Here is a 26,196-nt window from a genome sequence, read left to right as displayed (position 1 = left end):
AAGGTACAGGAGCAGTGTCTCACTTGAGATTTGAAACTGCCACATTTTGGCTTCAAGTTCAGTCCTTTAACCAGTCTTTTTTTTTTTTTTTTAAATCTGCGCCAGCTGAATTCCTCCCACTCCGTGGCTGGCAGTCCATCAGGACAATGCATTACTGGCTGTAGCTGCGGGGCTGCTGGCCAAACCACTATCACTGACTTTACAGTGTGGGCTTGGAGCTCTCCAAAGAGCAACAGAACATTACACCATCTCACCAAACTAACGAGTCGTGGTGGACCTGGCACTTAGCCAGCTTCAGCCTCTATTGCAATAAATATGCAGGTAATAAAAACCAGCACAGCTGTTTAATGTAGAACCCCTCCCAAAGGACGAGGGTTGCAGGTTCAGGTTGCAAATGGGGCACTTCCACTGTTCCCTTTGCACAACGCCACACGCAAACCACAGCTGCTTCAGCTGCGCAGACGGACAAAGAGCAAAACGGATGCTGTAAGCCCAAAGGAGAATGCAACAAATAAATAGTACAGTAGGGTGTGGTGACAACAGGAAAGAGCACGTCAAATTCAGATTCTCACCAATAGGGCTTTGTCAGGGTGTGTCCGAGAGGATCAAAGTGTAGTGCAGGAATTTTCCCTCCAGCAGGGTTGCATCTTTGCCAGGATATGGGGCACCACATCCAGAGAGAGGAGATTTAAATCAGCACACACACACAATGCTGCCCTTTGTCTGTTCAGCTGGTGTACAGCCAAAGAGCGGAGTTAAGTATTTTAACATATGAGGCACACTCTGCGAATATCCTTCCTACTGCATGGACAGCAAATTCATTTTTTTAATCTTTAATCATTATTATTTTAAATATTTCCCGTTTTATTGAAAATTTTGACAGTTGATCCCAGTGCATTAAGTATTGAATGAACCATGGCAAAGAACTAGGGGTAATCTTAGAAACAGGAACTCACAGGCACATGAATCAGCCAAAGCAATTCAGCAAAATTGCATTTACTTATGAACAATAATAAAGGGGAGAAAAAAATGCTTGAAAGTAAAACATTATAAATTCTAAGTCTTCTGCTCACGCTTGTATTTAGTATCAAGGGATGAATTAGGCAAGAAAAAAATCAACTAAATGCTAATATTAGAGAACACATATTGTGGTCATTACTCAATGCAAGGATTTAAAAAAAAAAAAAAAAAACATCTTATTTGAGGGCATTCTGTAACACGGGTGATGTGGAAATAGGTCATTATGAGATGAGGACCCTTTTGAATCAACTGGCCACTGACTAAATTGGAACTTGAATTCCAAGGTAAGACTGTCGGAATCCCACAATGATGGAGCCAGTCAGGATTTTAACCAATCATAACACATTCCCGTAGCAAACAACATTTTCATGGGTCAAGATCAGTCCATCATTGATAGAGGATGCAGTTGCAAAATATTCACATTGAACATTGGACAATGAGCACAAATGTTTTTAAAAGAAACTTTATTGCATATGAAACAAAGCTTTTCTAATCAAGTGAGGTAGTACTGTCCATAGTACATGTGACTAATTGCAGAGACCAAAGGGAAACAGATTTCTCCTGATATTTTATGAAACAGCAGAAGCCTACAAGGTGAATGAATAAATTTTCCAGTTTCAAGCACAATACATTTTTAATTTAAAATAACATTTTCCACTAATATGATAAATTATAATTTCCATTATTATATGATGACTAATGCTCATACAGATCATTTTACCACTGTCCGATGGTGAAGGTGTGCGCTTTATTAATGCTCCCTCTGAATAACTTTCCTGTAGAACTGTAGTTCCTGGCCTGCCAGGCTTTTAAAGTAACAGATTCTGTAGAAGTCTGTTCTGAAATACATCACAAGAGTTAGCAGCAAATTTGTACAGAATAATACTTATAAAAATACATATAAAAATAAAGATATAATAACTTCCATTTCTTAAAGTTATGAAACAAATCCTAAATTCTGTCACATGCTGAAGCACTTTTTCAGGAACACAGGTATCTCTGAACAGGTAGAGTTTTGTGACAGGTTGGCCACTATGAAGGAAACCTTTCTTTAAGTGCTTAAATGTACAATTAAGATTACTGACTTTCAGCAAATATTTTTTTGCAAACCAGACACAGGCCACATGCTCATTAAACAAAACAGATAACATTATTTACAAAATGGAATGTTATGTACATAAAATTTACAAAGTTCACAATATTTCACAAGCTCTGGCTGGTTGGAAAAGGGCAAATGGCCGTGAACAGAGTAACTTCCCATTTTTTCTGACCTGTAGTCTATAATTGTCAAGTTTCTTCCCTGGCGTTTTTGAATGTACATGATTAAATCAATAATGGGTCCCGATTTCAGTGCAGCATGGTCAGAAATGCATGGAAAAGCAGGCAGTACAATGAGCACCTCTTCAAGGGGTCCTTGCAATGCAGGGGTCCTTGCGGCTCGAGTTCAAATGACCGCAAAGACTCGGAACGCTTTGCCCACTGAAGGATTCCGTATGCTGAGGGGAAGAATGAGAGCTAAGATTAGCCACATCTGCACAATGTCCCAGCAAACTGTAGCACATTACACACAAAGCACGTGAACTACATTCTTCAAATGATGTTCAGCATGTGGATATCATTGCAACAGAGATTGCAGTCTTCTGATCAGTCAACCAATCAATCAATCAATCAATGAAAATGGATTTATTGCATTGTATACTCTTGTATTGTCTTAAAGCACTGGACAAAGTAGTGGGTTTTCCATGGGGAAAAGGAAAAAAACAGAAATGCTAAAGGGACAAATAGGGTAAACAGGAAAATTCCCTGACCTGAATGGGGAATTTTAGAGACATTCCTGGAAAAGTCTACTCAAAACAAACCAGGGAAATGAAACAAGTGACAGCCTTTAAATGATTATCCCTCCCAGTGTGGAACTACTCCATGACCGCTTGTCTGTACCTCTCCGAGGAGACCCCGTTCTGGTGGGTGGAAATGTACTGTCTCCTCCTGTCCACAGGCATGACATCCAAGTATCCCCCTGAGTCATTCTGTACGACCCCTGCATGGATGGCTGACCGGCAGATGCTGGATTTCTGTTCAGCAAACACAGGAAGTTAAACAGTGTGTGTGTGTGTGTGTGTGTGTGTTGGTGGGGGAGTTGGGGGTGGGGTTAACTAAGGTCCAAGCAAAAATAATCCTAATACCAATTCTACTATGGCAACAGTAACTAGGCATCTTTCTTACAAGGATGCACTTGAAGGGACACGCTCGAAAGCAAATTGTGCACTGTTATTTCCCACAGAAGCCAATTTAAAAAAGAGCATATAACAAATGATCTCTTCGCATCATTTTAATATGAATAAATGGACACTGTTTTTAGCTGCTTTGCTGGCAAGTTAAAGTCTTAGTTATGCACAGACAAATGATTTCTCCTGCACCAGTCTTCTAAGTCAGATATAACAACCTGTCATCGCTGCCTGTCAGAGGAGAAACTACAATGAAAATAAGCTTCCGAAACATGAATCACTTTTAAAAGGAGTCACTGTTTATGTTCTTAAATGTCACTGTAAGGCACCTCGAAGGCTGCACTCCGTGTAATTGTGATTGGTTATTCACATCAATTCATTTGGGCCAGACGTCCTTATTCAGGCTGATGTTCTGTACCATCCATTACATTACAGCCATTTAGCAGACGCTCTCCATCCCATATTCATCTGGACACTTACCGAAGCAGAATTGTTTAGAAACATGTAGGAATGGATAGAAATTAACTTGAAAATCCTTAATATTTCTGCACATTATAAGGACTTTTTGTCCTTTTTATTTTTTCAACTGCAAGTTTATTCTTCACTCCAGAGGCCCTGACACTTTTCCGTGGATTTACTGAGGCAATTTCAGGTTAAACTCTTTAGCCCGAGGGTACAACCGCAGTGCCCCCACCTGGGATTCAAGCCTCCTTTCCACGGTCCCACAACCTCCTTTTCACAATTTCTGTGAAACCTTTTTGCTTCTACATCCTGCTGAAACGTCTGACAGTCACTCGCTCTCTCCCACAGAGCTAGGTGTTTAGCCTGACAGGTTCCGCCCCTGGGGGCTGCGCTACAGCCGGGCGTGGCAGAAGAGAAGACCCAGACAGGGAGCTGCGGCACGCAGGACAAAAGGCTGTCACCGAGAGCCGTTAGTCCTACCGCTGAAAGGAAAGCTAATGCCGGCTTGCGTCTATGAAAGAGGACCCGACGCGTACGCTTTGAGGAAGGGGCTCCGGTGTACTCTGCTGTCGTGGGAAAGCAGATTCCCGCCACATTGTCCCCGCCCGCCGCCGTTGTTGTTCTATGAGCCCCCCCCCCACCCCTTCTGACCTGATCTGTGGAGGTCACGGCCTTTCGGAATGTTTGCACAGTGCAGGAGCACGAACCCCGCAAGTTCTCACAAAGGACTGTGGGATGTTTCTCTGCACCGCAGAGACACTAATTATTATATTACATTATGTATAATCATTATTAAGGGTGCTACTTCAGTGTAAATTGCCTGGATTGTCACGTATTATTTTTCAAGATTAAATATAGACTGTATTATAATTACTGATAAACATGCAACACTCCATATGTTGCAGATTATTAAATTATGCTGGATGCTGCATTGTAAATGTAAATTCTGGGCCAATACCATGCCCTAGGACTTCCAGTTCCAGCCTCACAGTTTAATCAGCAGTGCTTTACATTTTGCTTTCTTAAAATCAAAACATCATTAAGTAATGCTTTGATGTCTCAGCCGGGGGTACTTGATTATTCCTGGGGGTCTGCAGCTTTCATAAGAGAGGGAACTGATTAGTCAGTGGATTAATTCATCACTTCAGTAGCTAACCTATCCAAACCAACATGAATACAGACAAAACATGTTTTTGAACAATAGGCTTAATTCAGTTTGCAGTCACTCTTGCGTTTGCGCTTACGTCAGAATAAACTCGAGTTCCGATGACTCTAGAGTGTTGGGAGGTCATCTGGAGACAGTTTCGGGGACAGTATAGCCTGGAATAGAAGCACAGCAGTCATATGTCATAGCACCATAATAGTTATATTCCAAAAATGCAATAGCAGCAGTATAACAGTATCATAACAATGTCATAACAGCATCACTGATGTGTTCTATAAATGCCATAGCAGTATCAAAACAATGCCACAGCTACACCACAGTAGTGTTTCTTAAACATCAAAGTCACAGTAGTATCATTACAATAACACGGCAGCAACCACTTATAATCATTATGAAAATGAAATAAGGCTCCTGCAGAATTGAAAATAAAGAAAACCAGGGTTTACCTTGGACAGTGCCTGACCGGCTTTTTGAAGGGGCACAACTGTGCAACGGTGGTTTCGCACGTGATGGCTTTCACTGCATGGATAAGCATAAGGGCAGAACAGTAACTACTGAGAACATTAGGCGATATGTTTGTGTCTGTGATGCCTGGAAACCTTAAAAAAAAACACTAACCTGGTACTTTTGACACAGTGAAGGAATTTGCACTCTCTGATTTTCTGTTGAAGGAAGTTAACAATGCTTTTACAATCATTACTGTAATCACAGTAAATTTGTCATAAGCCTGTTGACCATTGATTACCATATTACGCGAACATAGTTGATAGTCACTTGCACTGTCCACAGAACTAGTCAAGACTACAGCATACGCATACAAATACACAGCAATTAATCACGGTTCTGGCGTAATATCAGTTGCAGAAAGGCTTTACTTTCACAGAGTTTGACATTGAGCATGGCGTTCGCTACCGGGTGGTATAAAATGAGAGATATAAATACACTTACCCCAGAGTCTGAACCCCGTTCTTGTTGGACTTCGTAAAGTGTTCCTTTCTTCCTACTCTTGTGATGTCCAGCCACCCTCCTTCATTATCCACAATCCCTGCATGTATACCAGCTCCGCAAATACTGGATTGCTGTGGGAAGAGGAAGGGGTTAGGGTATGAAACTCCATTACCCAGGAAATGACTACATGCACAGCTCCCTGCCAATCAGACGAGCTCTGTATGTGACTAGCCTAACAACAGCTTTATCCTGACAGATATTGATACTACTGCAGAAACCAGCCCAAGGTAGTTACTTCAAAACTACTGAGGAAAAGTCATGTACATTTAAAGTGGGCTTACCATGTCATAGTATGCACTTCCTATTACTTTCATTCTGCTCTGTAGGCAGCCAGCAGGGCACTCATATCTGTTGAAAAAATAGCAAGATAGTATTGGAATAAGCAGCACATAAACTAACAATGCGAAACAAAATCATCCAACACAAACACAGGCCATATAAAAATGAATGTACAGAATATGACTCTGATACTGTAGGATATTCACCAGTCAGTTGACAAACCTACAGCGAATGAAAGACTCATTCATATCAGCATGTTTTCTTATGTTCTAAAAATAAACACGCAAATATTACTTTATTAACATGTTATTAATAATTTATAAAGCCTGTTGTAGAGTGTATTTAACTTGGTACAGAATGTTATTTGACATTTGAAACTGCTCATGAAGGCCTCTTTGTTTACCTATTTCAAACCCATAAGAGTAAACAATGCAGTGTACGTTCTTGCAAAAAAGTCTTGGATACAATGCAAATTTAAAAAAATAAAACATTTGTTCTTCATAAATTTGGCACCCAATGTGGGGCTGAACATGTCCAATCCCACACTGGTCTGGAATGTCTGATTGTCTGCCACAACAGCAGCAAATCCTGCTGCAACTCCGGTAGAGTGCAGGCAGTTGTGGTGTGGTTCTCCTCCAAAACATGTAGTGTCACCAGCTGCTTCTTTTCATACCGCAGATACAAAAGCCAAGCTCATACAGAGTGGAACCGGAGAACAAAAATTCACACGAACCGGAGAACAAAAATTCACACGCAGCTCTTTGACATGCAGTCCATGAGCCCCCGATCGACCAGCGGGGATCACTGGAGAGAGTTGAAAGACGGACCCCAAACCGACTGAACTGTCCCACAGCCCCATACAAATGTGCAGCAATAGTGAACCGGCATGGTCCGGATTCGATCCAAGACCGAATGAACCACCCAGCAGCCAGAAAATTTTCCAACTTAACAACAACATAACATCTGTCAATACAGGCAGAAGGAAATGCCCCTCCAACTAGCCGTGGCTCAACCGTACCTGTTACACGTCGTTCCTTTGCATTTATCGCGCAGTTTCGCCTCGCAGGTCACCTGTTGAGCTGAGAGAGAACAAAAGGCTGTTTAAGAAGCCCAGAACCGCGGCTCTGGAGTTGCTGTTGATTGATAACGGTAAAGAATGCCACTCTGTGAAGTTTAACAGCGGGTAGGATCCTCTGGCGGCGCTTCCAGAACAAACAGAGGGATCCCACCCCCGGCGTAGTCACGGCCTGGCCATGCCTGCGTTCGGCGCTGCCCCTGCCTGCCCCCCTCTCCCCGCCGCCCCCCTGCCCCCCTCCCTCCCTCATCGCAGGAAGCCGTTTAAAAGCAGCCAAGGTCCCAGCGCACCCTGAGTAAACACGGGCCGAGAGCAGCTCTGTGAAAACAGAGAGCAGAAAAACCTCCCGGCCAGCCAGCAGGACCCGCGTGTCATTAGGAGAAACAGAAACTGCACCGGTGGAACCCGTCCCCCCAGCAGAACCCCCTGACACGACTTTAAACAAACAAATCCCTCTCCTCAAAGACAGAGCCTACACAGCCTCCAGCAGAATTTTAAATGCCTCTCTATCTGTCCATACATGTATGCATTCAGGATGGCTGGATGGATGGATGGATAAATAATCGATGGTAGCTTGGTAGATTGACTGATTGATTGACAGACTGATTGATTGGTGGGTGAAGGTTGAGGTGAGTTCTCCCTCTTTGTTGTAAAAGACTATGAGCTCATGCAATGAAAGGCGTTATATAAATCCATTCAAATTAATTGAGTGAATGCCTGAATCCATTAATAGATTATTCCAATCAGTGAGTACATTTATTTTGTATGCAGCTTTGAGTAAGTTTGCTTCTCTCCACAGGAGATGAAGCAGTTTATTTGTCTTTGGTACAACTCAGGTCTTAATGACTGCAATGTAATGCACCACAACTCGATGTAAAACACCCTGAACCCTGTAAATGTCTGATCCTGACGCAGTCTGTACCATAAAATGAAATTCGGTGATTGATGTCACAAAGGTAAAATTGATTCTCACACATCTGCCTGGTGCTGACCACCTCCTTCCTCTCAGCACGGTCCTTCGGAGGCGCGGTCGGGGAATGTGCCCCCAGTCGAGGCTCTGGGGTCCTGGGCACTTCAGGCTCGATGTAGTTGGTTTCTTCTGTTTCGGGGGGGTGGTAGTGCCTCCCCATCCCATCGTCTGTAAACACATAAGAAAGGTTTGCGTGACGAAAGACGACCACCCCCGCAGATGTGATTTAACCCGGGAGGAATATGTTTTGTTACTTACTGCTACTACTTATGTAATGGTCATATGACAAAAAATTATAAAGATACAATGTTCTAAAAATTCTCACGAATTGAAAGGAGTTGCAATTACTGCATGCGTCAGGAAATTAGATCGCCTAATTTACATAATCTCCCCCATTTTAGCATGTTCACCCCAGGTATACGTATGCAATAACTATGCCTCAAAACAAGTCACAGAGTGATGTTACCCCCGTAAAATACATCGTAATAGCAATTTCAACCCATTGCGACAGTTTAGTAAATATGACATAGATATTGTGGGCTTGCAGCAGCTGCTTTTGCACTGGAGAAAGCATTTGCAATCTTTTAGAAAATCTGGCCCTCGGTGCTTAGTTTATATGAGACTAATAGGGAACACATGTACTATATCAGAGTAAATTGAATGTGAACAATGTTGATTTAGTTCTTTGCATTTCCATGCGCATCTGAAAGCTTTGCTGCACTTCACTGCTTGTTTCCTTCTCAGGTGTGGCTACTGAAAATGGGGTCGCTGCTGTCTTACTGTAGATAGCCACAGAGTTTGCGGGTCACATGATCAATGGAGGATTATTGTTTTTTTGCACAAAAACCTACCTCTGTAGCAGAGATTCTCCCTGCAGCGCCCTCCATAACTGGGGGGGCAGGCAGAGCAGGGGCTGCCATGCTTGTAGGGGGCGTGGCCCCACCAGTTGCCCCTGTACATTCCCAAAATCCAAAAAAAAACAAAGAAAGTGGGGTCAGAGTCAAAGCTGAAATTTAGGCGCTGGGTGACAGCTTTGAATAACAAACATCAACAGTTTTAACTTACGTATATTACTACTGCAACATTCTGTAAAACAAGCAAGCTGTGCAATTCATGAAATAAAATGAAGTGCTTCATTTACATCCAGGCCACAACATGTTATGTTGTTATACTGAATTCCAGTCCTGGTTGAGTACTGTGAACTGCCACTTCATGATTTCCAGTATTTATAAGAGGTTTGGGAAAAGATTGCACACATTACAGATTTAAAACTAAATTCACCCTTAAATTTGACTCACAATTATATGCAAGAGTTATAGTGTTTTCCTGCTAGAATTAATTTCAATGATGGCTAAACTAGTGCAGGTGAGGAAAAATGTGCAAACACCTGCATTTACTTTCAGTGTTGATAGAATCAGGGCTACGTCTGAAAGGTAGGCCAGCTGTGATTTTAATAAGAGAGATTAAATGAAAGGGTTCCTTACGGAGGGGAGTAGTTGCACACCAGGTAGACGGCTTTGGCCCAAATCATCCCCCAGACATTCATGTTGTAGCAGACATTGATGGCGCAGCCAATGCGGTTGCTAGTGGCCCAGACCAACTGCACAAACATGACGTTCACTTACTTTGGGGTGCCATTAAAGGAGCACAGGTGCTTTGCTTCAGCTAATTCCCCCCCAGCCATTTACTTAACAAAAAACAAGCAATAGCTTACTGCTCGTTCAACCAACCACATTTTGCAAGCAGATGGAAGAAATGTACTCCCACACATAAAATCTCTTTCTGTCTTCCCTCTTTATTGTCACACACATATGCAAATAGAATGCAATAAACACCATATCAATAAAGTTAGAAAATAAAGCCTATGTCATACATTTCTCAGGTGTTTCCATGCAATAAATCTTTTGAAAACATTGTGCAGCTTTTTTCCTTTTTTTTTTTGTACATGAAACTTTAGGAGCTACATGAGTCACTTGCTTTGAAATATGGTGTGTTCAGGTGGATTCAGGAGTAAATTGTGAAGTCGGAGAAGAACGTGTTTACCTGAGTGTAGTGAGTGCACACTGGCCCATGGCAGCGGTAGGGGCAGTAAGGGTCGCACTCTTGCGGATAGGGGAAGGAGAAGTCTCTGACTTCGTCGTACCAGGCCTGAACGTGGAACGTGGGCGGGCGGTCTCTGAAACAAGAAACGTTCGCAACGGGTGTTCAGTGTACAATCAGGGAGAAGGTCGGGGGTCAGCACACCGCTCATTGACAGTTCAAGACACTTCCATAATTGTAATACCTCTGGTTTCTCTGGTACAAAACTGTATTTATCTATGGGATTTATCTTCATCATAATAAATCAATTAAAACAACAGTAACAATACAATCATGATAGACATAAGTCCATTTATCGTAATAATGGCAACACCAACAACAGTAATACAGTAATAATGATATGAAGAAAAACAGTAATAAGAAGACTCTAAGTAGAAAAAGAAGTAGAAGAAGAAGAAGGAGGAGGAGAAAGAGACGGTGAAGAATAAAGAAGAGCAGGAGGAGGAGAAGAAGAAGAAGAAGAAGAAGAAGAAGAATACCTGCCCCAGTGAGCGCCCAGGTTCTGTCCTATCTGTGACAGTAGGCTGGCCGGCCCGTGTTCCCACCGACACTCGTGGGCCCAGGCCTCCGCACTCCTCTCCAGCTCTGAGTCCCACACCTGCAGCACAGCCACGAAAACACACCTGCCGTTACACTGCCTGCACACACACTGCTCCTACACTGCGTTTCTACACACACTGCTCCTACACAGCGTTTCTACACACACACACTGCACCTACACAGCGTTTCTACACACACACACACTGCTCCTACACAGCGTTTCTACACACACACACACTGCTCTTACACAGCGTTTCTACACACACTGCGCCTACACAGCGTTTCTACACACACTGCGCCTACACAGCGTTTCTACACAAACTGCGCCTACACAGCGTTTCTACACACACACTGCTCCTACACAGCATTTCTACACACACACACTGCACCTACACAGCGTTTCTACACACACTGCACCTACACAGCGTTTCTACACACACTGCACCTACACAGCATTTCCACACACACACTGCGCCTACACAGGGTTTCCACACAAACACACACACACACACACACACACACACTGCTCCTACACAGCATTTCTACACACATACACACAACGGGTTCAGTTTCATCCAAGCCCTTAATTATAGAACTGAACTCACAAATCAAGGTAAATGAATTAAATTATGAATGAAATGAAATTGTGAAATTATAGACCCAATGCAGTTATCATTTTCCCATTCAGGAATGCAGCAGGCTCTGCAGTACAGTACGGACTGGCCTGCACAAGAGTTAGAAGGGTGTTAGATTTGAAAAAGTACCTCCTGACTTCCTGCAAAGCTTAGCTTCTGTAAGTCATGGCTAAAATTATAAAAATAATTTAATGTAATGTCTTTTTACAAAAATTGCGCAGTCAAATAATTTCAAGGAATTACTCAGGTCTATGCTGCGAATTCTGTCTCTGTCCATTGTTTTTTATTTTACATTTCACATGGTGCAGTCCATAGCCAGGACAACACTTAACCCTTATGCTAATTCCTCCATGTGGACGGGGATTAGATTCCCCACCTTCACAATTGCTGTACTGTGATCCCATCTCTATGTGTAGCCCTGTCTGAACAAAAAATGCACAAGGAGGGAAGACCCTCTGCTCTCCTTTAAAAAAGAAAAAAAACTCAAAATAGCCTCGCAAATCAATGTGTTAGGCCTGATAGCACATCTGGTGATGGCTTGTGCGCAGGACTGAGATAATGTATGTGCAAGGACAGAGCAGTCACATGCAGGGGATGATTTTCACTCTTAATCAGAGCACAGTTCAAGGCAAGCCTCACCTCATCAGCGTAAGACTGTGCGTATTTATCTCAGAGAAGCACATGGTTGTCACTGGGTGTTATGTAAGGCTGACTGGACACAGTGCTGGCAAAACTGTACCCATACCAATTTTCTGACAGGCACAGAACAGCTAACGCCGGTCACAGTGGTTGCATCTGGAACAGTGCCGCAGATCGCTCTAATACATTCTGTATGAATGGAGCCTGAACACTTAGATAAGCCAAAAGAAAATGCTTGTGCTAAACATTTCTCGGCAGCAAACTTCTATATATCTACAGACTCTCTTTGTTATTTATTTGCTACCAGAGCAAATTTCAGTGTCGCTCATTAATTCTAAGCATTTAGGAACGCTCCATCCTACCCGATAAAGCTGAAAGTGTGCTGTTAAACCAAGTTGAAACCACTAGTCCATTTGCACAACATTGCGATTATTATTTCCAACAAAGGGGGCGAAATTACAACAGACAAATGCGCTTTGAGGAGCTTTTTTTTCTCTTTTTTTCTCTTTTTTTTTGCTGCTTTGCCAATACTGCTGTGAAATCGTTCTCATTTTTAAAGAATGGAGCCAGTGTGTTTCTGTTGGGTATTGGGTTCCGCCTCATTTTCCCTGGAGAAGGAGGTTATTTAACAGAATGCAAACGGGTGCTGAGCTGCCCCTCTCTAATGTGTTCCATGTGTCTCCCGAGCATTCCACTCCACCGGGCTCCTGTTCCACCTTTCCTACGAGGTCACCCCCCAGCTAAAGTTCACGTACCATCAACCACTCTATTGTGTTACCTGCTTCCTACAATTGCTTTATGGGGTATTTTTGTAAAGGCTTCAGACTAGTTTCTTTTTTTGTTTTACATTTCGCCATACAGTTTGTACTAGACGCAGTGCATTACATTTAGAATTGGTTTATCAAAGAGGGATAGATACTTTAAACTTTAGTGAAATAATATGAACCATATGTCATGGCATTCAGGTTAGTGTATGAAATATGAGTGCATATGCTTGTGTATATTTCTCTCTCTTAAAATGAATGATAATAAGTGCCTCTGTATATACACTATATGACCAAAAGTATTTGAACACCCCTTGGTCTAGGGCTGTTTTTAGTGGTTTGGGCTAGGCCTCTTAGTAGCAGTGAAGACAAATTTTAATGCTACAGCATACAATCACATTACAGACCATGCTGTGCTTCCCCAACAGTTTGGGGGAGGCCCTTTCCTGTTTCAGAATGGCAATCCCCCGGGCCCACAGCAAGGTCCATGTAGAAATGGTTTTGTCGAGAACAGTGTGGAAGAACTTGATTGGCCTGCACAGAGCCCTGACCTCAACCCCATCAAACACCTTTGGGACCAGTTGGAAAGCCAAGAGCGAGCCAGGCCTAACCACCCAATCAGTGCCCGACCTCACCAACGCACTTCTGGCTGAATGGAAGCAAATCTAGTATAAAGCCTTCCCAGAATAGTGGAGGTTGTTATAGCAGCAAAGGGTGGACCAACACAATATTAATGCCCACAATTTTGAATGAGATGTTGCATGTCAGGTGTCCACATACTTTTGGCCATGTAATGTATGCGGTGTGCATGTGAGTGCTTGTATTTTGAGGAGAAGGTGATTTTCTACTCTGCTTGTACCCTATTGTGAGTCACGCATAAAGACCGGTATCTTCAGAAGCCTGTGAGAATTGAGGATTAGTTGAGGGAAATGGAGAGAAGAATCAGAGTAGCAGGCATTCAGCACCTTTTATGGGGTTCACTGAGGCCACTAGCATTCAATCAAAGACATGAGAATGCAGATGTGTACAGTTCTTTATTCCCTTTTTCAAATGTGTGTGTGTGTGTGTGTGTGTGTGTGTGCTCACATGTGCATAGGTGTGTGCACGTGCGCGCATTTGCATTTGTGTGTGTGCGTGTGTGTGTGTATGTGTGTACACATGTCTGTATGCGCACGCACGTGTGTGTGTATCCGTGTGTGTGTGTTTGTATAGCCTTGAACTTGTGCGGAGTTTGCGCTGCTTGGAATCTGGGAGGTTTTGGAATTCTTGGATGTTAGTGTTACTCTGCTGTCAAAGCCCCCCTTTCCTTCCCTGACCTCTGGCGCTGTTCTAACGCCGCTGCTCGGCGATGCCTGTCCTGAGAAGAACACACATCTGTCTTAGTTGGGCGCACCACATCACAGCAAGAAAAGCAAAGGTTACACGCTTACAGCGATTTCGGTGCAAATACAGGAAAGACCTTGAGCTAGGGTCCCACCGCCCATGTACTGGAGATACGCAGGCTCCGCTGATTTCTCTGTTCAACTTAAAATGAGCAGCAGTTTTAGATCAGAACAAGCAGGTGAGGTGTGTAATTAGTTCATTAAGAGCTGAACAACAAAAGCCAGCATGCCGTGTGCGGCTTAACCTCTGCATTATGCAAACATTCACCTGGCCCCTTCGTTTGTCATATAAGGTTCATGTGGCAGCTGTTGCTAATGCATTTAATCAGCTTTATTAATATGCAACAAGTGAAATGTGGAAATTATTACTGCACAGGTATCCCTGGATGAGGGCATCTCTGTGCGAAACGGTAATGAGAGACAGTATGGATTTGGCATGTAGAGGACAGCTCTGGCTCTGGGGGAAGCTCTGCACTGTGTGTTTGCCTGAATGCCCACCCGGAATTCAGTCCCTCTGGCTTCACATCAAGAACCGCCCTCTACCATGGTGTGACACCGCGACTTCAAACGTTCGCACCCGTCTGTTTGCATATCTGAATCAACAACCGGCTTGCGCAGGAATCCCTTTTGTCACCTCCTTTGACCGCGAGGTTGAACCCAGTACAACGGATTCACACTGGACCTATGCTGGTGATGATAACAGCTCCAAAAAGTTACAAAAAAAATTTGGGCCTTGAACAATTTGTTTGTAACGATTGATACATTTGTGCAGGGTACCCATGTATTGGTAAGCCTAATTACAGGACAGGTCTGTTTTGGGCTGGCCAGTGAACACCGATTGGACCTCTACCTTTGTAGAGAAATCACCAAGCAGTTACCAAGCAACAAGAAAGAAATCACACCAAGCTGGGACATCACAAATCGGAGAGAAGGTCGCACAGCAACAGCGAGGGCTAGGTGGAAAACACCGTCAACCACGATGGAATCCAAAACTTTTTTTAAACATCTTTTTATGTGCTACTTTTATCTTTTCTCACACAACTGGAACTCCAGAGGTTGTTTGCAGGCCTGTCCCATCAAACGCGATGTCCTTCGTCAGTTCGGGAGGGCGTGCACACGAACACGTGTGTCCAGTGAAAGGCATGCGCCCGTCCCCATGCTTCTGTTTTCTTTCCCAAGGAGCAAAGGCCCGGGTTGGCCAGAGGTGGCGCTACAGAGTGGCGAGGTGGAATAAGCCTGCCAATTGACATCCATCATCCCTGGGTGATGCTGTGGCCAATCGCGTGTCAGCCTGGGACTCCCAGGCGCAGCATCCATCAGTGCAGACAGGAATCAACTCGCCGACCCTGGATATTGGATACCGTCGCAGCAGCAAGATCACACTTTCACTGCGACAGTGAAATATCATACCCATGAAAACGGAGACTGACGCCCACGTCGCCGTACCCTGCCCCCCATTTGCACAGAAAAGAGGAGTAATCTCTCTGCCGTAGCACATATATCCTGAAATGACCCTATCTCTTTCCTCTGATGCCTCCATTCTGGCTCTCCAGTTACACACAGTTCCACACGGTTCTTATGGGCACCCCTCACGGCAAAAAAAAAAAAAAAAAAAAGGGAGCTTGTTTCTGGTGGCTCTTTGCTGCTCAAGCAGTTTTCACATGAGGTATGTTTCATCTGGAGCCAAAAAAAAGATGCTGCAATGCTGCTTTGCACATCATAGTTCAACACGGTTAAATAACACTATGCCTCAGCAAAACACTCACTCTGCATGCATATATGCAAAAAAAGAAAAAATACAGATTCTAAATAAATTCTCGTATCGGTCTGGCTCTGTTTATTGAGGAATGCAAACAGACTATTCAGGTAGGGAGCCATGCAATCAGACCCTGAAAGGCCATGAACTGTGAAAAGAAAAAAACTTGAAGAATTCATTTTTCTGACTCCGATGTGACTCAGCTTGTTAGGGTGCATAAAAGGGCTTATTTGAATTCATTTGTTTTCTGATTGAATTTGTTTCCAGCAATATTTTATAAAGGCAAAAAAGCATGCTCTTTCATTAGGCGATGGATCGAAGCGGTCGAATGAGCCAGCCTATCAATGAAGGCAGCAGCTTCAGTACATAGCTGTATAATTGTGGATGCAATGTAAATGCCATGTCCAAAGGTTGTGTAAGTTGCTCTGGGTAACAGCATCTGCTCAATGGCTGTAATGTAATGTAATGTAATGAAAACATTTTACTCATAGGCTGTTTGTTGCTAGTGGCACCTGCCTGCTGATTTTTTTATAACGTACATTGTTCCAGGCCGTAAGCAGCCTAAAGCACATTATAGTGTTAGCTAGAGGAATCTCATTTACCCTAAAGTTTGAGTGCTTGCAAATTTCCTTATGAACATTAGTTGTAGCTAAGAAACATATGTTTCTGTCTTTAGATAGCTATATAAATTGGGGGGAGGGGCATTAAAAATAGTTAACAAACATTTAATTTGTTTGTTGTAGTTTATGAATGCTCTATTTTCAAGTTCCTACCTGACTGTGTATTGTCCTTTAAATGAGGGTGGGGTGGTGGGGTTCAGTTCATCATTAATGTATTGTCTACAGTAGGCCTGTATCTAGCTACTTTACTGTCTAAAAGTATTTATCTACGTTTATTGTTTTGTTTGTGAATACAGTGATAGTTTTTTTTAATTACATCTAAGTTCATTCATTAAGAAAAAAAAAGATGTAAATGTCACTTTGAAGCTTCAAATGACCAGCAAGTGCAGTCTGAGTGAAATTAAGTTGTAAAAAAACCTATTTTTCCATATTTCCCAGTCATTCCCAGTGTATGCCACATGTCCAGGCTCTATTAAAATACAGATATACAGACACAAATACATATACAGATAGCGACTTTTCTGCACACCCCTAGTGCATAGGGATTTTTTAAAATGCAATGCTTAAATTCCTAACTCTAAGCTAAGATTAAAGCACTGGGGCAGTTATATTGAATGCTCCCGTGAGTGTCATGTACATGCAGTTAGTTATTCCATGCGCGACTATTGTCAGGAATGACATAAAATGAAAACTAAACTGCTGGGAACCATTTTGACACATCTTTTGGTCTCTGTGTCTCCATGGTACTGTTCTCACTAGATGCATGCAAGTAATATATATAAAATTGACCATGTCCATTAAAGATGTACATGCAATACATGTTCAAGTCTTCTGAACAAACCCAAGATTAAGTTTGTTCTTCATTACAAGTTTTTTTTCTATTACTACAGACAAATGCCCTGTAAGACCCTGTTTTTTGCTTACCATGTACTCCATGTTTGAGGCTTGTGGATAGACTTGACCCCTCAGCTTATTATGCAGGTCCAGAATAAGGTGCATGTCACTCTCAGTGATGGCTCTCCGCCCCCTCGGTTTAGGAACCGCCCACTCTCCATCTTCATCCAGATACTTTTCCAGAATAGCCTCCAAGTGGGTGGAGTTTGGGATCACCATGGCGATGATTGTTTGGGATATAAATAGCAGAGCTGCTATCCCTCTCTGCCAATACCAGGGCCAGCACTTCATGTTGATTGACCTAAAAAAACTCCCTGGGATGAACTCCAAAACAAAGTACTTTCCTCACGTCTGTTGGCAAAAAAAGCAGAAAACACCAAGATTGGTTAACAATTCAGTTTGCTATGGCTAAGGTCAATATTGTAGTTGGGAGGTAAATTGAACCACAGCGGTGTCAGATAAATCCATATAGACGCCAGTGTGTTTAACTGCAATACAGCAAAGTACTGTAACGACAATTATAATTGGATTGCCAATGACGGAATAGTCAGAATGCAAAAGATATTGTCTCATTTCGTTCATTTAAACATTGATCTGTGTTTACTGATAATCACATCTCTGTTCTCTGGCAGACTGAGGGATCATTAAGCAAAGTAGTGGTGGAGTGGTAGTATTAAGTCAATGTGACTTATAGCCTATACAACCATCTCAGTTTAAAGGGAAATTCTCGTTCCCTTATTGCAGGTTATATTTGATCAACTGTAGTACTTAAATTAGAACGTGTAACTCTGTTTCTTTGAGTCGACTAAATTGTGCAACTTTAGGAAAACCATTCAAATGAATAAATGAGAAGGAATCACGATCATACATGGCACCAACGGACATATCCTCCAACAAGCCGCTCTTTCTTGTTGCTTTTCATTACAGGTAGATCATACGAATAGTTTATAACAATAATCCCGCTGAGCGCTGCCATCTTTGTGAAAGGTGCGGTTACGCAAATTCCAGGACTTTGTATATACTAAACCTAAAGTTCACACCAGCTGTCCAGATTCCGAAAAGCAAAGCAGAGCACATATGCAATGTCATACAACGCGCTTTTAAAATATTGCATCCGGCAAACTTACACATGTGCATTTACTAACTTATTAGACTCGTGCTTGTTATAAGGTCCTTGAATAAAAGACAAGTGTGGCAGTTACACTGCTGCAATAAAGTTTATCATTTTTACACAAACTATTTACGTTTGCTCCTTGTCAGGTAAGTGCAATATTTCATAAGTTGTGTCTCAGTACAGCATCCTGAATCAGCTTTCCCCCCTGCTGCAGCCTTTTTCCGGCGTTTGCCCTGTACTGAAATATATTTTGATAACTTGAACTCTGATAAGTCCCCCCAATGTAAAATTGAATTTTAAATAATCAGTCATCAGTCAAAAAAAATTAATTACCTCAGTTTACGTTCTCTTCCTCAAAGATTATATGATTTCCGCTCCTTTTTGCAATGATGTTTCTGACTTCAATCTCCAATGGTTTGGTCTCTGCAGGATGCTGACATTGCGCGTGCAAAGTACACTTATTAAAAAGTAGGTATCCTATGCTATTTTGCGCGTAAATTTTATTGGACCCTTTACGGTTTATAGATTTCAGTTTAGAAATAGCTAAGTTTCAGATGGGTGAACACTAGAAAAATTAACGATAGACGTACTTGCTTGAAGTTCGCTTGTCGGGAGTCTAGCTCGCAATCGGCATTTTCACAGAAACTCAAGTGCATCCTCCACTTTTATCCTTGATTTGTCCTTTGTGATGCGTGACGTTCCTGACCACTCCTCTCCCACAGCTCGTGAGGTTGATTCCTCAGGTCAAATTTCAGTGTTTCCAGAAGCCCGCTCGCTTCGCACGAGACCAAGCGGACTGCGGCTTCTTTCACCAAATTGGATATTGTAATCAAGGGCAGGGTTATGCAGGACCTTTTCTGTAACCGGAGCGTTTATATGCACTTCAAGGGCTGACCTCTCACTGGTTTGTTGTATTTCACCACCACCCCAGCCCCCCACCCACCCACCCCCGCGATAGCAAACGCAGACACGCACTTTGTCACTGCTGCAGTCTCGCTCGAAAATTCATGCACATAGGGATCCCAGGATGACGTACAGAAACTATGGGATGTATTGCTTACTACCCTTCAGTATAACTGTAGTCTATTTAACAACATCCAACTTGATAATTTCCTGGTTTTGCTTGTTTGATGTCTGCCTGATATGTAGTTAACTGTCTGGTACCAGATTGTATGGGCCATTGTGTCTGCAGTCGTTGCTACAGCAGGTGGTTATGTTCTTATTGCTTGCATACAAATTAATGGACTTACATGGGTACGTTCCTAACACATGAAAAAAACTTTTTTCATAGCAGTTTTATGCTCAATATTTTATTGTTCTCCCAGGTTGGAATGATTTATTATATTCAACGGCCCACTCCATCATTGTCTGTAAATTTAGGATAGTGCAGTTTAAGGGAAGTGCGTTCTGTCAGCCACTGCTTCATTTTAATCTGTGGTCCGCCAGCTGTGCCGTGTAGTCATTGTGTTTGAAAATTACTCTTCATGCAGAAATGGCACATGCAGATTGCAGGTGCCTGATTGGCAAGAGGAGTCATTTTTTGAATAACGAGACAGGAAAACCCCAGCTGACACAAATAATTGTTACCTTGGTAACACTACAGCCAATTATGTTCCATCTTCGTAACACTACAGCACTGGCACAATTAGATTTCAATGTCAATCCATGGGACAGTTACTACATGGATAACCAGTTTATTAGTATGACAAGCCACCCAACAGGCAACATAGATTGTTTTATTTGAATGAAATATGGCTGATTCAGCAATTTTGTAATTCCTGTTTTTAATCAGTATAACACCCAATTTATACCAGGCAACAGACATGCTTAACACCCATTATCTAATCACCAAAAGACAGTGTTGTCATTAACATTAATATTTGCACAAAGTTCAGCCAGGTTAAAGAGGGAAGTCCATGTTTTGTTTGTACATCTTGGAGTCTGTTCAAGTTGAATTAAAACCTAAATGAAGAGGGGGGAAAACGGATTGTAAAATGTCTTACCTGTTGAAAGCATCTCGTTGATTTCTGTTTTTTTTTTTGCCTCTTGACAGTGACAGTCTCACAGTGCAATCCACCTGGACTGGAGCTCTCTAGAACAGCGCTGAAAATCCTCTTCTCCTCTCTCCCGGTCACTGGCCAAAGGCCCAAACCGCAAATTTGGTGCTTCTTAGCTCTGCTGGCAGCACAGTCAAACTGCATGCTGCAGCTGAAACAGCAACCGCCGCTGTGACCAGAACTCCCCCAGGAACCTGACCACAATACTGCGATTCATTTACTCTGCTGCCATCACTGTTCTACATATAACTTTTTAGGTGTTACAGAAATACCGAAATTAAACCTTTATTCACCTAAAATGTAAAACACATACTTACCAACAACATGTTTTATGCGCACAGACAGTGATATGATTATGCTGATAGTAGTTTAATTAAAGAACTGCATATAAGTCTAGTGGCCTCTATGTACAGAAAGCGAGCTCATATTTCATACCTGATGTCTCAACCATACAAAACACACAAAGGCTGCGAGCAATCACAACACCTGCAACATGTTAACAATTCTGCCTTTGTTTATTAAATCATCTATTTTGTGGGATTCTGTCTTGACACTTTCAAACAAATTTGTTAAATACAATCTGTTCTTGAAACAGCAACCCTTAAAAATTACATTTCTGTAAAATATATTATACAGTGTCATATATATATATAAATGTACATACATTCATTTGGCAGTAAGTTATATATTTTACATTAATGGCATACATATATACTAATTTATTATTTTTGCACTATGTTTGCTTTCACTCTTATGTGGCAATGTACGTTGAATTTAGTTCTATTATAAAATGACCTTCAGACGTTGTTTTCAACTGCGAGGAGTCACCTCATTTCAAGTCAAAGGGTGAGCTGACTGGAAATTGTGGGAAAAACGAAACATTTTCTTTTTTAAAATTCAAATAGCTCTTATCGTGCTTCCTTTCCTTCAAATTTTGTTACATCTCTGTAAACCCATCTCAACCCTGCAATGACCTCTGTCGATTTCAGAAGGAACAGACGGCTTGTCCTCCGAAGCGCCAGCTGCTGTTTAAATTCACTGTGCAGAGCCCCAGCTGAGCTGAGCAGTCTTTACAACAGAGCGGGGAATTTCAGGAACAGTTTGTGCGGGCGAACCGCAGACACCCGCTCAATCAGAGGAGGAGCTGCTGGTACAGAGAGGCAGCGGCAATGACGCTGACCGGGAACCTCCCTCTGTGGACGACACTACGGCCAATTATGCACATGGCTACGGGACAAACCGACCTGCTGTCCTTTAACGAGGGTGACAAACTCAACCCCTTTCATCTGACATGCACGAAAAAACTAGATTTTTACAAAGCCGATCCGATGTTTTTGAGTTTCTATATTCTTCAGTACCACTAGTATAGTAATTGTAGTATGTTTTTGGCAGTAGCAGTACTAACAGTACTAACAGTAGGAACAACAATGGCAGTGGACATCGTAGTAGGAGCTGTTGGAGTAATGGTGCTACTAATGGTAACTGCAATAGCGGTGATGGAAGCAGCAGTTGTACTCATTCATTTGTTTATTTTATTAGGCCTGTACGCAGGGTGGGGTGCTCACATCTTTCCTTATGAGTCATTTTCACAGCTGGACGTTCACAGAGGTAACTGAGGTTAATCACTGCTATGGGCAAACACCTGACTCACTCAAGCATCTAAAAGCCTCCTAGCCAATGAGGAGCAGAGATGACTCAGCATGCCCATACCGACACAGGAACAGTCCCTTACAGACACAAAAACAAAGAGGCAAAGCCATGACCACTGGAGGTCATAAGCCACAAAATTACGACAACTTTTAAATTCAATTAAGACTCATTAAGGGGGTAACAAACTTCCTACAATCATGTACTGAAAACACTTATGGCTCAGTACACTAATAACCACTCACACATACATACCAGTATGGTATCAATTTTCCTGGAATACTGGAAATACTATTTAATTACACTGTCAGAAAGAGGCAAGCTGTTTTAGCCTTCCTTTAGAATTTACCAAACTTCCTTTTTTGTAAAATGAGTGGTGTCTGATGTGTTTAAGTCTGATGTTGGCCTGGGCATATCATTAGAGCCTATTCCCTTTTGTTGACAAAAAGTAGGTGAGTACACAGGTGTCTGGTCTGGCCTGGGTTTTATAAATATGCATTTGTTCATATGTGGAGATAGAATCCAAGTCACAGAACTAGTATATAAACAATATTAAATATGCAGCCCATTGTCTGAGGACAAGCCTTTATCAGTGAGATGACAGGATATTTTTCTTGGTTCAGCAGGATGACAAGTTTTCTGCATGGCCTGATTTCTCCAGAAAACCTGCAGGAATATGATGAAAATTCATCTTATGTCTCCCTCTGGTGGTCAAACCTCGCCAATGTCCAGGTTCTTGCACCACAAGGTTTTTTTCACATCTTTCCACGCCTTCATCCCTATGGGGGATTAACTTTTTTTTTTTACTTCACTTAAAATAAAAAGTGTATACATTTTTACATTTTTGAAGTATTTCTTATTTCTACACAAGTTCATCCACATCAAAATAAATTATCATGCATAAGCATGCAATTATAATTATATATTATTATTAACATATAAGTATTATATATAATATAATATAATATAATATAATATAATATAATATAATACTTTCTTATAAAACCGAATGGAAACTGATAAATAAATATAAGAAAAATTAATTCAGCATATTAGTTTCATTTGTTTTCTTAGAAGAGAGAGAAAGAGAGAGAGTAATAAAGTGTATATATATATATATATGTATGCATTTTGATGGTTTTATGGAATGGAGCAATGAATTGTGTGGCATTGTGTTTTGTTGGATTTTGTTGTCTGATGTTTACTTTACTGCTGCTTCTAATGGGGATCCTAATAAAGGAAATGAAAGGAAAAATGTGCTTAAAGTGCAGATGCTTTGCTTTTATTAAAGGGTATTTTTTAATACATTTGGGTTTCACTCCCCTACAGGGCACTAACATTTGGGACAAATGGCTTTGCAGGTGTTTCTATTTAATCAGATGAGTTCATTTGCTTCCCTGGTGCCGGTATGTAGTATCTAGGCTTGATTCTATGCTTTTGAATGCCTGTTATTAGCGTTAGTCAACATGACTATCAGGCTTGTGCCAATGAAAGTCAAGGAAGCCATTAAAAGACAGAGAAATAAGAAAAAAGAACACTTAGAAACAGAGGCAGCACTGGTGAGCTCAGTAAGGGCCTGCCTGGTAGGCCAAGTAAGACATGGAAGACCTCTACAGTTGATGGACAAATAATTCTGATATACAGAAGAAAATATACAGAAGCATCTTATCTGCTAAAGTTCATGTAAATGCCTCCAAACCCATTGGATGGCACTTCATCCTACATAAACCTAAATGCAGATGTTATTTTAGTCACTGTTCCTATGGAAACACTGGCCAGTTGAGCAGTCTTTGTGACTGAAGCTCCTGCCACTTGTGTCCCAGTAATGAACCCTCTTTCAAAGCCACTTAGATCTTTTCCTCTTGCCATGCTGATCCAAAATCTAGGTCAACTGGGCCTGCTCAGCATTTTTATACATGTCACAGAGCAGGATAGGATGTTAATTGCTTAATTGTATCAGGCAGTACACCTGTATGGAAATATCAGCATTCGTTATGTTTCTCCACTCATTTATTCAGGGTTTTCCTTTAATTTGTCACACGTACGTATGCATAGGCCTATACAATACTGAATGGTTTAAGCAAATACATTCTTAGGGGAAATATATCTTGGTATCTTTATTAGCTTTATTGTCTTTAAAATGGCGGACGTGTTCCGGGTTTTTGACAGGCTAACAAAAGCAACCGAGTAATTTCACGAAATATTTTAAAGTTCGCTTTGAAAACATGGCTCACGCTTTTCTAAACAAGACGCTTACATAAAATAATAAACTTTCTACTGTTTTCATGCCCGATACACGCAGACTATTTCGACCTATATTTCGCAACATATGCAGTTTCTTTCAAGCTACTTTTTTGCTGAGAAAGCAGAAGGCTTTCAGATATCATTATCTGGAGTGGATTATTTATCTGTAAGGACACTGACTGAAGCGACGCCAATATCACAGGCCCGTAAGGTTATGAAAATCAGCGAGATATCATTTGATGCCAGGACAAATACACTACCGACGTAGGCTACTGTGTCCTTTCTCATGGTCAGTCTTGGTACTGAAACGCGGAGGCTGCACATCGCATTCGAGCACATCGAGCACAGCGTACAGATCAGCTGCAAGCACAGGTGGGGGGCGCATCCACGAGCCAGCCACGCGCCCACTTTGTCTCAGAGCGGAAAACACAACGCTCTTGCCGGCTGCAGCATGCCTGTTTTACCGATAAATATGAAATCAACGACGAAAAGATGAGATACCTGACAATAGGGCGTGCCACTACACTGACACCCAGTCTGACAGTATCATAACGTTATGGAGAGTATCAGCATGTTATTCAATGCCAATTCTTCCTAAGGAACAGGAAATTATATTGTCAGGTCTTGATTAGGTCCCTATCCCGCTCTGCACAGGTGCAGTAAGGTGTCAGCCCAACTTAGCTGTTATTTATATTGGAAAAATCTTAACCTTCACGCTTTCTACAGTTTTAATCTACCTGGTGGTTTCTTGGTGCCTCTGTGGCTGAAGTTCTTACATCTCCAGCTAGCCTGCTCCAAAGTGTTATATAATACATATTTTACCACATTAGGGAATAGCATCTATGCCCTCGCTGTCACAAAGAATAACTGCTTTATAGCTTTTGCCAGAAAATGCCAGACATTGTGTCCAGGCTTTGGCACACGTGCCTGAGATGCAGTCTGCCAGAGACAGACACTCATCGCCCTGGATACCGAGGAACAGTTTTTTTTTTCTTCTTTTTTACTTTATGCCTCTTTGTCTACAAGGACAGGTTCCAGGAGTCCAGGGTCTGAACTCAAATTGTTATGGTGCAGGCAGGATGAAACCCACAGAGGAAGCTGCTGCAGTCACTGCTGGCCTGCGGTATGGGGTGGGGGCAGAGGGCAAACCACCTTTACAGCTGGATATTGGCTGAAGAAAGAATAGCTAAATCTGCTTGATAGATCATGACATATTTATGGTATTGTATTCCCCAAACACACACACACGCACACACACATTTTTTTTCCTTGTTTCATAGAATACTATGACCCTCTGAGCTCCATCTGCGTGGGTTCTGTCCAGCAGGGAGGTGTGCCTGAGGTCACTGGGTGCATGGGAGAGATGCAGCTGGAGACTTACGAGAAGAATCAGCTGAGATGGCCTAAGCAGACAAGGCCAAAAGCAATGTTTTTCTGGACATGATTTAAAAGGCAGCCCCCGCCTTCTCTCTCCATGGCTTTCAGTAAGAGAGCTAACAACAGCCATGCTTAATTATTCCAGCAGTTTTATTTATTTGCTTGGCAGATACTCCTTATTGAGGGCAACTCAGATAGCGTGCTTTGTTTTATGTATCTGTAT

The 26,196-nt window shown here is 42.1% G+C and overlaps 1 protein-coding gene across 1 annotated transcript; it reads right to left on the bottom strand.

Moving 5' to 3' along the window:
- Positions 1-1,467: 1,467 nt before the first annotated feature.
- On the bottom strand, positions 1,468-19,476 carry crispld1b (cysteine-rich secretory protein LCCL domain containing 1b). The gene is made up of 15 exons (XM_064346455.1): positions 18,982-19,476; positions 17,565-17,885; positions 10,784-10,902; positions 10,248-10,380; positions 9,689-9,804; positions 9,056-9,156; positions 8,208-8,372; positions 7,178-7,238; positions 6,162-6,228; positions 5,821-5,951; positions 5,491-5,534; positions 5,319-5,391; positions 4,952-5,027; positions 2,959-3,092; positions 1,468-2,516 (listed from the first exon to the last, which is right to left on the bottom strand). The coding sequence occupies exons 2-15, from the start codon at positions 17,823-17,825 to the stop codon at positions 2,465-2,467; spliced, it is 1,533 nt and encodes a 510-aa protein (XP_064202525.1). The 5' UTR covers positions 17,826-17,885; positions 18,982-19,476; the 3' UTR covers positions 1,468-2,464.
- Positions 19,477-26,196: the final 6,720 nt, after the last annotated feature.

Source organism: Anguilla rostrata, chromosome 8, assembly GCF_018555375.3.
Source record: "Anguilla rostrata isolate EN2019 chromosome 8, ASM1855537v3, whole genome shotgun sequence".
Lineage (NCBI taxonomy): Eukaryota > Metazoa > Chordata > Actinopteri > Anguilliformes > Anguillidae > Anguilla > Anguilla rostrata.
This window is presented reverse-complemented; position numbering and strand designations above follow the sequence as displayed.